Below are 13930 nucleotides of genomic sequence, written 5' to 3' on the forward strand. Positions count from 1 at the left end.
AGCCTGCTACAGAGATACCTTTTCGCCCTTTTACCATTCATTGCATACTATATCACTATTTTTCAGGGAATTAAACCACAGTTTTGTAATTCATGTCTACAACACTAAAATAAAATGATTTATGACCTGAGTGTAAGTAGTAAATGAGTTGAGATCTAAAAGTTTGTGATGATGGTAAATTGTTACAATTAATATGTTGCTGGACATTATCCATCATCTTGTCTGTTATTAAAAAACCGTCTACTTTCTATTAAAAACACAACGTTTCAGGAACTGGAATCTGTCCCCTTCTTCAGGTAAAACCTACTCAGTTGGGTCCAATAGACAGAGATGAGTAGGTTTTACCTGAAGACGGGGACAGATTCCAGTTTCCGAAACGATGTGTTTTTAATAGAAAGTAGACGGTCTTTTAATAACAGACAAGATGATGGATAATGTCCAGCAACATATTAATTGTAGTAAATGAGTTGGCTTATGCTCCACTGTTTGCATCTCATTGATGTCTGTATTGTGAAATGTGCCAAAAGGGTTCTAATGTATATGTTACACTTTGTCTGTAAATATAACCGCGTCAGAAGGCGAAGCCATTCAATACTAGACGAGGGAAACAGTTGAGAGTAAGTTGGCTGCTCTGATACTTTCACTTGAGTCTTTTGTATTTGTATTTTAGTGTCGTAGATACGGATCGTAAAAGTGGTTTAATTCCTTCAAAATTAGTAGTCTAACAGGCAATGAAATGTAAACCTTTTACTGTCATTTAAAATACGCTGAACACCTCAGAGAGTGACTGGATAGTCGAGAAATGTAAGCTGGAATCAACCACTAATTGATTTGCTGTTGCACCAAGCAGTTTCTTATTAAATTGAATAAAATATGCGAGATGTTATCTACAAAGAGACACATTTAACTTTCTGAGCTAGTTAACAATTAACAGTCACTTAGCTCGGCAAAACATTTCCCTGACTTGTTCACAAGAGCAGCTCATAGTTCCACATTTTGAGTTATTCAACAATGAAATCCCTTGGTAAGCAGGCATGCATATGCCCTAGAAAGACGCCGTAAAAACAATAAACATTAAGTGCAAGATGCCTAGTAAAGCTAAAGATAAAAGTAGTAATCAAATACAGTAGGCATCTCACTGTAATCCCTTGTTCTTCGATGTAGTGCAAGACGGTGATAAGGAACGGGATATTGAACTGCACATATTTCATCATAGATTTATCTGAGCTACCATCAGCGTCTTACTGAAAAGTAAAAGCAGAAGCCGAACACGATCGTCTAGAGATAACGCTCTAAGCTTGCAATCTGGAGGCACTCTCTTCGAATTCCAACCGGAACACCTGTTCTGATTGGTTCACAGTACTTTTCAGTCCAGGAAGTGTGTACGGGATAGTTTCTCGTATAGTCCAAGGCAGCTTCCTTCCATACCATTTCTAATTCATCAGCTATCATTCTACTCTGAGACGCTGTGTAGTCGTGATACTGAAAGTAGTATTACGTAAACCTTCCCCTCAAATGAGCAGAAAAAGGCAACAGTTACAAAGTTATATAAATTTGTCACTGTACCGCTATCCAATGGGTACCGGGGGCTCTTATTCCGGGAGTAAAGCGGCAGGGGCGTGAAGCTGACCACTCACCTCCAGCTAGTGCCGAAGTCAAGAAAGTGTGGATCTATACATCCACTCCCCCCATAAGCCTTCATGACGTTGTGTTTAATTACTTAAGCACAGGCACAGCGTTACCCTTTTTACATTTTACCGCTACGGACAAGTGAGCGTGAAAGGGGGATAGGAAGCTAAGTAGGCCCCGGGGACGAGGAAATGAACAGAATTCCGACCCTTGCGGAAGGCAGGGCCCCGGTTGTCCGTCCCTTAGGCAGTGAATTATAGCTGCGATAGCCATGATGATACTGTGTGTTTCATCCATAATGCAAATACAACGCGTATTTCTACAGCAGAATTGTGCATAAGACTTTTTCAGTACCCATAAAGCAAGCAAGTCCAGGAATGTTAGCATATAATTATGTACCGAAAGCAATGTGCAAATGATAACTTTCATTTCATTTTAGCAAATATGGAGAAAGTTGCTTACTTTCAGCCATTTTTTTTGACATATATCGAGATGCATGGACTCTGAACCTCATATGCATATAGGAGAATCGCACCAATAGAAAGCTAGATTTCCCGCTCTCATACGTGTATCTAGGAAATAAATTAAATTACAAAACCTGCATGACTGTGGGTTCAAAGGCAACGTGCCAGTTCTCATCTCAAGTTAACCGTGAGAAATGAAACAGATTGAAACAGAATATGCATTCTTTTATAGTTCACTAAATATCAGAGTTCCGATCATGGTACCCGAGCGGTCTAAGGCATGTACTCTCTTCGCTCGCTCGAAAGCCGGATCGTGGGTTCGGATCCCACACAAGACATTGATGTTTGGCATGTGTATGTTTTATTCTGCGTTTGTGTTGTCCTGTGTTTAGGCAGAGGTCTTGCGACGAGCTGATCACCCGTCCCAGGAGTCACACCGTCTGTAAAAATGATCAATGAAAGAGGAAAAAATATCAGAGTGGTGAACCCAATTAGCAGGACGTGGGTGGGGCAATCAGTAAGGATGAAAGCTTTTATTCAGTAACTCCGAACTCGGGGAGATATGGGTGAATAATATTAAAATGTACCTTTAGTTAATATTTTTTTTTTATTTCCTGCATTCTGTTGTGTTATTATATACAATTCTTTATTGGAGTCCTTCGTAACACAACATAAAACATTACCTTAGCTACATGTTTCGGCTTTTAAATCCATCATCAAGCAAAACACATGATTACTATTTTCACACACCACTGAACAGCAATTACATCGTGACAGTGGATACATCGTGGATACTTGATAACTGTTACATTATAAAACAGAAGGTATAAAAATACAACGAATTATAAAATTATTATAAAACGAAAGTTATGGAATAAAATTTGGTAAAAACTCGTCAGGCGTGTACTGTCTTCCCTCGCTTGGAAACCGGGATCGTGGGTTCGAATCCCACTCAGGACACGGATGTTTAGTTTGAGTGTGTGCGTTCTTCTGTGTTTGTGTACATGTAGAGGCCTTGCGACGAGCTGATCACCCGCCCAACGAGTCCTACCGAATGTGTAAGATCTAGAAAAACCGAAGTGAACGGAGAAGTTCATGGGGGTAGGCCTAGGCCCACTGGGGCTGTAGTGCCAAGGGGGGAAAAAAAAAGAAGAAAAAAACTCTTAATGTGATGTTGTATATTAGGAAGTCATTTTATTGCAATCTTGTTATATTCCAGCGGCCATACAGTGGTGTATTCTAGACTTGTATACATATAGTAAACTGCTTGGAGGTCCGTGGTATAGATGTAGTAGTATTTGGCACTAATTGTTTGGCCGGTGCCTGACTTTACAATGCATTTTGTCCGCTCTGTTGGGAATACAGATTCTGTATTTTATAATTCATTGTATTTTTATACCTTCTGTTTTATTGTTTTATAATATAACAGTTGTCAAGTAAAGGTAAAAGTAAAGCTATCCTTGTAACAGGCCGTGAAGGCCCATAGGGTTGTGAGACGGTGAGGGTCCCACATTATCTAGACAAACGACTCAAAGATGGCGGTAAGGTTGTCAGCCTTACGCGCCGGCCGCTCTTTACTCCCCAGGAAAATTATTTAATTAATTCCTGGTACTCATTTCTGTTAGAGGCTGAGTCGACTTCAGGGCCATAGTGCGGCCGGAAGGATTAGGTCAATTGAAAATATCCAGTGACTTCATCGGAACTTGAACCCGCGACCTTCCGGCTTGTAGCATAATGCCTCAACCAACTAATCAAGTATCCAGCTTTACTGTCACAATGCAATTGCAGTTCAATGGTGTGTGAATATAGTAATCATGTGTTTTGCCTGATGATGGCTTTAAAAGCCGAAACATGTAGCTAAGGTAATGTTGACCTCGACCGTTATGTTGTGTTACGACGGACTCCAATATGGAATTGTTTAGTTAATATTTTTGAGGTTGTGCACTGCAATCGTCTGCTTAGGAGTAGAATCCTGTAGCGAGGTTTTGTGGACTTAGCAATGACTTTTCGGGGTCCGTAAATGACGGTGAATTTGTTATTTCGCTGATTGAATAAGAGGTTCTGAAGAGAAGCTCCTCTCCATGTATTTATGTGTGTATATTAACGGCCACAATTTAATTTTATATTGTTGTAACTTCGGGTCACAGTTTTAATAAATATTGTTGAGGTTTTATAGAAGGAAACAAAAATGGACCAGACTTAAACGTGTGAGTAGTAAGGTAACAAGTTCAAGTTGCCCCTGTCCTTAATTATTTATGCACCAAACCACGCAGATGTATTAGGGAGTGGTATTAGAGCTCCATCATTCTTGACCTATGCACTAGATGGAGGTGACTGGTTAGCTTCACGGCCCGGCCGATTAACTCCTCGAAAGAGCTCCGGGACCCATTGGATAGGAAGCTGCGTGCTCCCCAGAGCCATTTTGGATGTTGCGGAGAAGAGAAAAATCTTTCCTCTGCTGGGAATCGAACCCCGGCCACCAAGCGAGTCTGTAATTTTTATTATTTTTTTAATTCGCATGGGGGGGGGGTCCAGCTGGATCCACTCGGAACGTCGGCCACTGATTGGCCTATTGTACCTGCCCCGGGTAAATATGATGTTGAAGAATTTGGTAGAATTAAGATTTGGAGGTGAAACCGAAGTACTCGGAGAAAACCTGCCCCAGCGCCACTTTTTCCACCACAAATCCCACTTGACCAGACCCGGGATCGAACCTGGGCTGCCGCGGTGGGAAGCCAGCGACTAACCGCTTGAGCTATGGCGGGGCCCAGCGAGTCTGTAAACCACAACACACTTGTAACGTAGTTTAGTGTTGGTGATAGTTGTACATATTTAGTGTCCTTTTACATGATTAATTGAAACATTGTAGTATTGTGTCTGGATAGTTGCTGTATGGTGTTCAAAATGAACCGTGGATATTTATTTAAACTGAAATATGAACAGGTGAACGATTTCGGATATTACGTAAAAAGGTCTCCTAGTGTAAGATTTGAGGCTTTCACGGCGATGACTATGAAGAAAGCAGTCTTCTGGGATTTGGCACCGTGTATATGTGGTGTTAACCGACGTTTCGGTCTGCTTTTACCGTTTCTCACGGTCTCTTCGCTTGCAGATTTCTTATATTTTTTCTTCTACCCTGAAGATGGAGGCGATACGTTCCTCCGAAACGTCGGTTAACACCACATATACACGGTGCCAAATCCCAGAAGACTGCTTTCTTCAGGTCTCCCAGTGTTTATAATATAGTGACATTTCAGTAGGAGGCCACAATGTGCTGCTCATGTGTCTAGGTTGGGGGAGGTCAAGACAAGCTTGCAGAATTTTGATGGGGAAACTATTTGAGAACTGTTGAGTTGGAAAATCGGGAAGGATAACATTAAGACGGAGCTAATGGACATACGTGTATGTTGTGAGCCTAGAAAGTGGATGGAACAGACAATGATAGGCTTTGATATTAACAGTGTTGAATTTTTTGGTTGTTGTGACGTGTTTATTTTATTTCTTTAAATATTCGTAATAGTGAAAAATGCTTCAAACAAATGTCATGCCATATTTAGTCGAAACCTGACCAGGGATTTTTAAAGATAAAATTTAGGAACAACTGGCTGACTTCATTATGCCTTTACTTTAATCACTTTATGAAATAAAGTATAAAATGTCTGTCTTTACTTGCGCAGTGAATACGGCACATTGTGTGAACCATTGAGCATAAATACAAATTTTGTCTTGGAATTAATCATGACCAAGCATTTTTGGTACTCGAGAAATTAGTGGGACAATGTATTAACTGACGACCTTTTGTACAACTTTCAAGGATACATGAACCAGAGAGAAACGTTAGAGGCTTACTTGACCTACCTTGAACTCAAGTGTTCTGCTTGTAGTTTTCTCCATTGTTTGAATTGATGATGTTTTGAAGTAAGTCACATCTGCTTTCTCTTTATCATCACTCGTATCACCTCCTATGCAATTTAGAAAGGAAGATACATCAAACTTTGCTTCGTCACCCTGGCACCCGAAAATAGGCCACAGTCTTCCTAGGTTATTTTAAAAATCTTCATCCATCTTAGTACATGCCACAGAAAAGATCACAGAATTCCTCATGGAGTGACTTAATTATGGTTTGGAGTTCAAGCCCAGCCGAGTTTAATTGCTGCTTAGTGTTCCATATTGTTCGTAGGCTAATCTGTTAAACACATTGACCTAGGTAAAAGGTAAAGGTGTCCGAACAAATTAGGCACTACACCATGAAGACGTATGGGGGAGTGGACTCAGCTTCAAGCCCTGTCATAGACCTAGAAATACAGGTAAATATTTTGCAGGAAATAATAATTTTCAGACTGTTTGTAATATAATTTCTCTGTACCTACAAGATAATTAAGGAAGTATATAAAAGTAGATCCAATGATATTTTTATAAATCCAGTTTTCACATTTTTACAGCACAACTGATGAAAGTGCCTTTTCTTCTGCCGGTTCTCTTTTTTTCAGAATAAACTGGACTCGAATGATTTCTCCTCAAAGCAACCGTTTACGCATTAAACGACTGACACGTAATGCAATAACGATAAAAGTCCATGGTCTTTGCAATATAACGTGATTATGGTCACATAGTAACCGGATCAAAGACGAAGAAACACAACATAAAAAGATTTTAAGTAAATGTGCATTCTTCCTGGTCTGTATTATTATTCAGGAAGTGAACACGAAAATATTAGCAGCAATTACTTTCTAATCTTCTTTTTGCGATAGCCTATTTAGCTATGCCTTTTTCCCTGTCGACGGTTTTGTCGAATTGCTATTAAAAACATCGGTCCCTTACACTCGTTTCTATTTAGAACACGTGACATGGAAGGTACTGGTATGTTACACACATTTAATTCACTTATCCAATGAAGTTAGGAGTGTAATCGGGAGGTTGTGGACTACAAAAGAAAATTACTTACCATGTGCGTGAGAAATGTGGAGAGATTTCCTATTTTCAGCATGGACACTACGTCTCTCCGAAAAACACCGGCCGTCAGAAATATATGAACATTTTTTATGGATGCAATTCATACAGAAATACGAAAACCAATAAAGGATATCTTCTTCTTCTTGTTCTTGACGTCTTCGTTGTAGCTATTGCTAAGTCCTTATTGAGATAGCCGGCAGGACTCTTGATGGGGAATCAGGCCTCTACTCATCACGGAATAGCACAAAGATAGAAAGAAAATGTGTACTCCAAATGCTTTCATTGTAATTTATCATACGCTATTGGTACTGATGTTCGTTAGTGGTATAAATTTGTAGCGGGAAATTTAAAAATTGATTTCCTCATTCCTTCAGCATTTTCCTATATTTACTTTGTGGTCTGTATACCCTGTCATCATTCGCAAGATGTAATGTCTAAATGTTCAATGAATATTATATATATATATATATTACCTTTCGATAATGCTTACCGAAATTATCAGTATCGGCTACTGTATATAATCTTTTAATAATTTATTTATGATGAACCTGTCATAATCGTTCTTCGATGATGTTATTACTGTGCATGAGTTTCCTCCAGCAACAAATGGAAAGAAGACGAACAGCAACAATACATTCTGTTAAGTTACAGATGCAAATGTATTTTTGCAAAGGTGTCCACACTACAGATGAGGTGGGCAAGTCATGTAGCACGAATGGGAGAGGCGTGGAATACATATAGGTTATTGGTGGGAAAGCCAGAAGGAAAGAGACCACAGGGAAGACCAAGGCGTAGGTGGGTGGACAAAATTAGAAAGGATCTTAGAGAGATAGGATGGGATGGTATGGATTGGATAGATCTGGCTCAGGATAGGGACCAGTGGAGTGCTCTTGTGAACACGGTAATGAACCTTCGGGTTCCATACAATGCTGGGAAATTCTTGAGTAGCTGCAGAATTGGCGGCTCCTCCAGAAGGGCTCAGTTCCATGAGTAAGTAAGTAAGTCCATACTACAGAGGGACAGAATTTAGTTTTCCTTATAATTCGTTTAGTACTCATCTCATCGGAAGACGTTTTAAATTAGATTTATCGATCAAAACAAAACGTATGTTTCTCTTCGTGTAAAAATGCTTTGAAATTTTAAAAAAATATATAAATTTTGAATTTAATAAAAAATACGATTTCTATTTCTTCGATAAAAATTAAAATTAAATTTTCATTGCGTGATTTAAAGCAGCGTCTCCCCGACCTATACCAAATCTAACTCTAATCCTATTAGAAGCTTTGGAGATGAAAAATGCCAACAACATAACCTCTCTAATATGTCTATTTTCTGGCGGTTTCTGTAAAGAACTCGGATACTGTAAACATCCTCCCCTCGAGTGGGATTCGAATCTGCGACTACAGTATTCATGGGACCTAAGAGCAAATTGGATTATTTGCTTTAGAAAGAGCCTCCTAGTTGACACGCTTTACCTTAAGAGTCTGTGTAACTTTCTATCTTCTTCCTATCACTCATACAAAGTTTGAGAAGGAAAACAAGTTCTTCGTTGTTCTCTGTCGCACCGCTGGTCACTTTCGCTTCTGTATAAAAACTTCTGACATAATTAAAAACAAAAGGTAGTCGTGGACAAGTATGGTGCGTACTGAAGGCTGGCCGCGTTTATGGGAATTGTGGAGGGGGGCGTCTCCTGCTCGTGGAACGAGAAGTTCACTTTTATAATCTGAGTGAGCCGTCAGTGAGAGCGTTGTACCAAATGCCAGTCGTAACAAATGTTGCCGAATGGAGCAAGCAGAGTGCTCGTGTTAAGTGACACAAAAGCGATGGGTGCGCGGGACAGGACCTCGCGTGTTACCTATACAGCAATGTCATTCAGAAGTACAGCATTTCGAGCGTCTATTTTCTTTGGATTAGCTACAGTCGTTGCTGCCATACTTTGGTTCACACCGCCTCCACGTAAGTATCGGATGTCGCACTTGAGTCCACCTGTTTTGAAATTTTACTTGACAGATGTAGTAATTTTGGAACTTTAAAAGGAAAGGTGGAATTGTTATATATTAATACGAAACTCTTACAAATATATTTACAGCGTAACTACATATTCACAGCTACATTATCTGGTGTTTCATGTGCTTGTGGAATTTGATTTCTCCGTAAAGGAAGAACATAGATTGAAGGTCAGTATTGGAAATTCCATGAATATAACCACTGGATAGTTTAGTACTTTGCTACTCTACGTGTTCCTGGCTCTTAGATATCACGGACTGTTTTACATATATTGTCGCTTGGCTGGTATTAGCCACACACTGGATTAAGTTTACAAATTTAGGTCTATATGTACTATGCAGCTCTTTAGATAAACGACCTAAGATAAAGAAAAATGGATATCAGATTTGGTAAATGGAATGTAAGAAACCTGCACAGGGCAGGTTCGCTCATGACTGTTTTGAAAGAAATATTAAACTAGAAGTTAGATTTAGTGGGATTACAGGAGGTCGGATTGGACAGAGGTGGCACCGAGCCAACTAGGCTGATATACATATTTTTTATGGAAAGGGTAATGAGAATAATGAATTAAGTAAAGATTTTTTCGTACATAAGAGAATCATATCAGCAGTTAATAGAGCGGATTTTCTTAGTGATGGGCTGTCACACATAATACTAAGAGGTCGCTGGTGTGGCATTATCGTTCTGAATGTTCATGCCCCAAAAGAGACTAAAGTTGATGATGTGAAAAACAGGTTATACGAGAAACTAGAACGTGTGTTCGATAAATTCCCTAAATTCCACGCGAAAAAAAAAATTGCAAGGAGATTTCAGTGTCAAAGTAAATAAGGAAGACTTTTCAAACTAACAATCAGGAATGAGATTTTACACGAAACTAGTAATGATAATGGAGTTAGAGTAGTAAACTTTGCCTCATCCAAAAATCTGACTGAAAGTATTATGGTCCAAAGTCATAACATTCGTAAATTCACTTGGACATCTCCTGATGGAAAGATTCGCAATCAAATTTACCACATTTTGATAGATAGGATATGGCATTCACGTATACTTCATATCCGATCATTTAGGGCAGCAGATTGTGATACTGACCACCATTTTGTGGTGGCGAAAGTTAGGGAGAGACTGGCAGAGAGTAAACAAACAACGCAAAGAGTTCATACTGAGAGGTTGATTCTCAACAAATTTAACGTAGTAGAGGGCAAGGAGCAGTATCGTATCGAAATCTCAAATAAGTTCGCATCTTATAGAACTTAGATCATGAGGTGGATATTAGTAGAACCTGGGAATCTTATTAGAAAGAATGTCAAAATTTCTACCAAAGAGAGTCCAAGTTATTATGAATTGAAGCATAAGCCATGATTCAACGAAGGAAGCTAATAATTATTATATCAAAGGAAATAAGCCAAACTGCAGTGGTTAAATCTCCAGGCGAAATAAACGGGGGTAATATGAACAATATAAGAAGTGAAACCAGCAGGAAATTCAGGAATAAGAAGGTGGAATACCTGAGAGACAAAATTGATGAACTTGCAACGAACAGCAAGAACAAGAACATTATAGACCTGTATAGAGGAACGAGGCATAGTAAAATCCATATAGGTAACAATTTCTCTGATAGTCTTCCTACTCAGAATGGTCTAAGACAAGATGGTGCTTTATTGACACTCCTTTTCGACTTTGTTTTAGAATATGCAATTAGGAAAGTCCAGGGAAACCAGGTGGGACTGAAATTGAGTGGGACACATAAGCTGCTTGTATATGCTGATAATGTGAATCTACTGAGTGATAACATAGGCAACACAAAGAAAAACACAGAAACTTTAATAGATGCTAGTAAGGAGGTCGATCTAGACGTAATTACAGAGAAAACTAAGTATATGTTGCTGCCTCGACACCAGAATGCAGGGCAGAATTTGATTCAGGAAGGAAGTAAGGGAAGATTGAATTCGGGTAATGCTTACTACCATTCAGTTAGAATCTTTTGTCTTCTCGTCTGCTGTCTAAAACATAAAAGTTTGAATATATGAAACAATAATTTTGCCTGTGGTTCTGTATGGTTGTGAAACTTGAACTTTGACATTGAAGGAGGAACATTGACAGAAGGTGTCTGAGAACAAAGTGCCGAGGAGAATATTTGGACTAAAGAGGGATGAAGTGACAGGAGGTTGGAGAAAACTGCGTAATGATGATCTTCATAACTTGTACTCTTCTCCAAGTATAATTAGAATGATCAAACCAAAGAGAATGAGATAGGCATCATATATAGCACGAATGGGGGAAGAGGAATGCACATAGGATATCGGTGGCAAAGCTAGAGGAGACCACTAGGAAGACCAAGACGTAGGTAGGTGGATAATATTAAAATGGATCTTAGCAAGATAAGATGGGGTGGTATGGACTGGATCGATCTGGCTCATGATAGGGACCAGTGGAGGGCTCTTGTGAACACGGTAATGAACCTTCGGGTTCCATAAAATGCTGGGAAGTTCTTGAGTAGCTGTACAATTGGCGGCTTCTCAGGAAGGGCTCAGCTCCATGGAGTTAGTCTTATGGCTTATCTAGATGTTACATTATATGTAATGCATATGTACAGTTTATATTTTCGAGTTATCCATACTCCATTCCCAAGACGAACTCGATTTCTATGCATTATTCTGTACCTTGTGAACGGAGAAGTTCATGGAGGTAGGCCTAGGCCCACAGTGCCAAAGAAAGAACAATTCTGTACCTTAATAAAGCATCCCTTCTCATTACACTGGGCTTGCCTGTTTCACTTCCTGGTCTCTGAATACGTGTAAGTCAGGGATATGTAAGTAGCTAAGAGCAGTGGACTAGGTTTCACTTCAAGGAAATGTTTCTTTGTGTTCGGAGAAGCTGCCTGATTATCAGAAAGCTCGTAAAGTGTGTGAGGACAGAGGCGAGGAGACTGTTGTTGCTTGCAAATTACGTCCAGAGAGGGCCGGCGCTCTGACGGCCCATTCTACATGCCCATTTATCTTTCTTCCTTTTACTCTTAGACGAATATTATTTTCTGCTCATCTTTTGTCCATGCTGTTGCCACTGAGTGGCAGTAATATAAACATGTTTCGCTGCAAGGTAAACAAAAACCGTTTTAAGAATAGACGTCGGTGGTTGTTTTCGTCACCTTATATGGAAACCTCATTTTGTTAATTGTGACGAATTTTTTTAGAAAGTTGGTCCGTTTTCAAGTGAAGGGTCCGGTGATAGAATTTACAGCGAGTTAGGTGGGGATTTAGGAGTCGGGATAGCGTAGTCGGTATAGCGACTAGCTAAGGGTTTGACCAAGGGGTCGGAGTTCGAATCCTGGTAGGGTCAAAAATCTTCTCTTCTCCACGTCGTCCATACCGGCTCTGGGGTCCACCCAACCTCCTATCCAATGGGTACCGAGAACTTTTTCTCAGGAGTTGAAGAGGCAAGGGCGTGAAGCTGACTACTTACCCTCATCTAGTGCTGAAGTCAAGAAAATGTGGATCTATATATCCACTCCCCCATACGCCTTCCATGGCCTAGTGCGTACTTACTTAGGCACACGAACAACTTTAACTTTAGGGGGGCATTTAGGATTTTCTAGACATGAAGCCAGGTACTTTACCGATTAATGTTTTCCAAAATTGTTAGCTTTGGAACTCATTCGGGCTAAACTGCATGCCAGAAATCCGGAGGCACTGAGAACACAGATCATTCGTGTCTGGTAAAGTGCTTCTGCAGCATACAAATGAGTTTAGAAACGAATGTACAAGTAGTTAACACATCCGAAAGGAAGAAACCTCTTGACAATCTAGGCGCAAGTGGAATTTTGATATTACATCAAGTCAGAAACTGGCTTTGGGGTTGTGGAGTTGATTCATTTGGCCTAGGATATCATTCAGAGGCGGTTCTTGTGAACACGGTATTAAATGCGGAGTTTATTAGTTGAGTGAATACTGGCTTTTCAAAAGGACTCTTCTCCATTTCATTTATCACAAAATGGTTATTCTTGTGACCGTCTCTGTGGTCTAGTGGTCAGAGTTCCTGGCTACAGATCCAGAGGTCCCGGTCTCGATTCCCGGCCCTACCAGATTTTCTGAGATATAGTGGGTCTGGAACGGGGTCCACTCAGCCTCGTGAGGATAATTGAGGAACTACTTGAATGGAAAATTAGCGGCTCCGGTCTAGAAAGCCGAGATTAAGAGCCGTGGGGATTTGTCGCGCTGACTACGCGACACCCTCTGCCCACCAAAGTTGACACTAACTTCGCCGACAAACGGAAGTTGCTCGGTGGGTATAGTGCGCTTAGGGACTAAAGTCACGGAGTTTAGTTGTTTCTTATTATTCTTGTACTGTAGAATTGAGTTACCGCATGGCAGATGATGCTAGATAGCTCAGCCATTGAAGTGACTTGTTACGCCCTTGTAAGCCGAGGTTTGATTCATAGCTGGAGTAGGGATTTTTTTTTTTTTTGCGATTTCCAGAGGGGCTATGGGGCTCACCTCCAAATAGTTAGCCGGGGCTGTTCCTCATTGGCTAAATAGGCTGGAGTGTGAAAATAACAACTCACCTCCATCTACTACCGAAGTGAAGAATGCGTGGAATTGTGCCTCAGTTCTTCTGCAATTCAGATTGTGGTGCTTAGGCGCAGGCAAAATTTTGGTTAGAAGTCTAATTTCTAGAGTCAATATAGCTACCTCTCAGTGCCTTGCGGACAGCAATGTTTTGTAGAGAGAACGATATACTGATCGCTCTTTTGGACAGAATACCATCACGTGTAGAACGGCGCTGCACCAGATCACTGCTGCAGAAGTGTGGCTCATCCCAGCGGCAGTGAGATCGATAGTGCACCCTGCCCGAGCGGCGCATTGCTTTAGCCCCCCCCCCCG

At 40.4% G+C, this 13930-nt stretch overlaps 1 protein-coding gene across 4 annotated transcripts in view; it reads left to right on the forward strand.

The window, feature by feature from the left end:
* The window catches only part of LOC111864459 (laccase-4), a 77866-nt gene that overhangs the window by 20490 nt on the left and 43446 nt on the right, over positions 1–13930 (forward strand). For 2 of the 4 annotated variants that reach the window (XM_023851716.2, XM_023851718.2), the window contains exon 1: positions 8822–9002. The exons of 1 other annotated variant lie outside the window; for it this stretch is intronic. In XM_023851716.2, the coding sequence (XP_023707484.1) occupies positions 8870–9002 (133 nt within the window). In that variant the 5' untranslated portion in view covers positions 8822–8869. Of the gene's footprint in view, positions 1–8821; positions 9003–13930 lie in introns of those variants that run through there. One more of the 4 variants, XM_023851715.2, reaches the window with a different exon arrangement.

This window comes from Cryptotermes secundus, unplaced genomic scaffold (genome assembly GCF_002891405.2).
Source record: "Cryptotermes secundus unplaced genomic scaffold, Csec_1.0 scaffold621, whole genome shotgun sequence".
NCBI lineage: Eukaryota > Metazoa > Arthropoda > Insecta > Blattodea > Kalotermitidae > Cryptotermes > Cryptotermes secundus.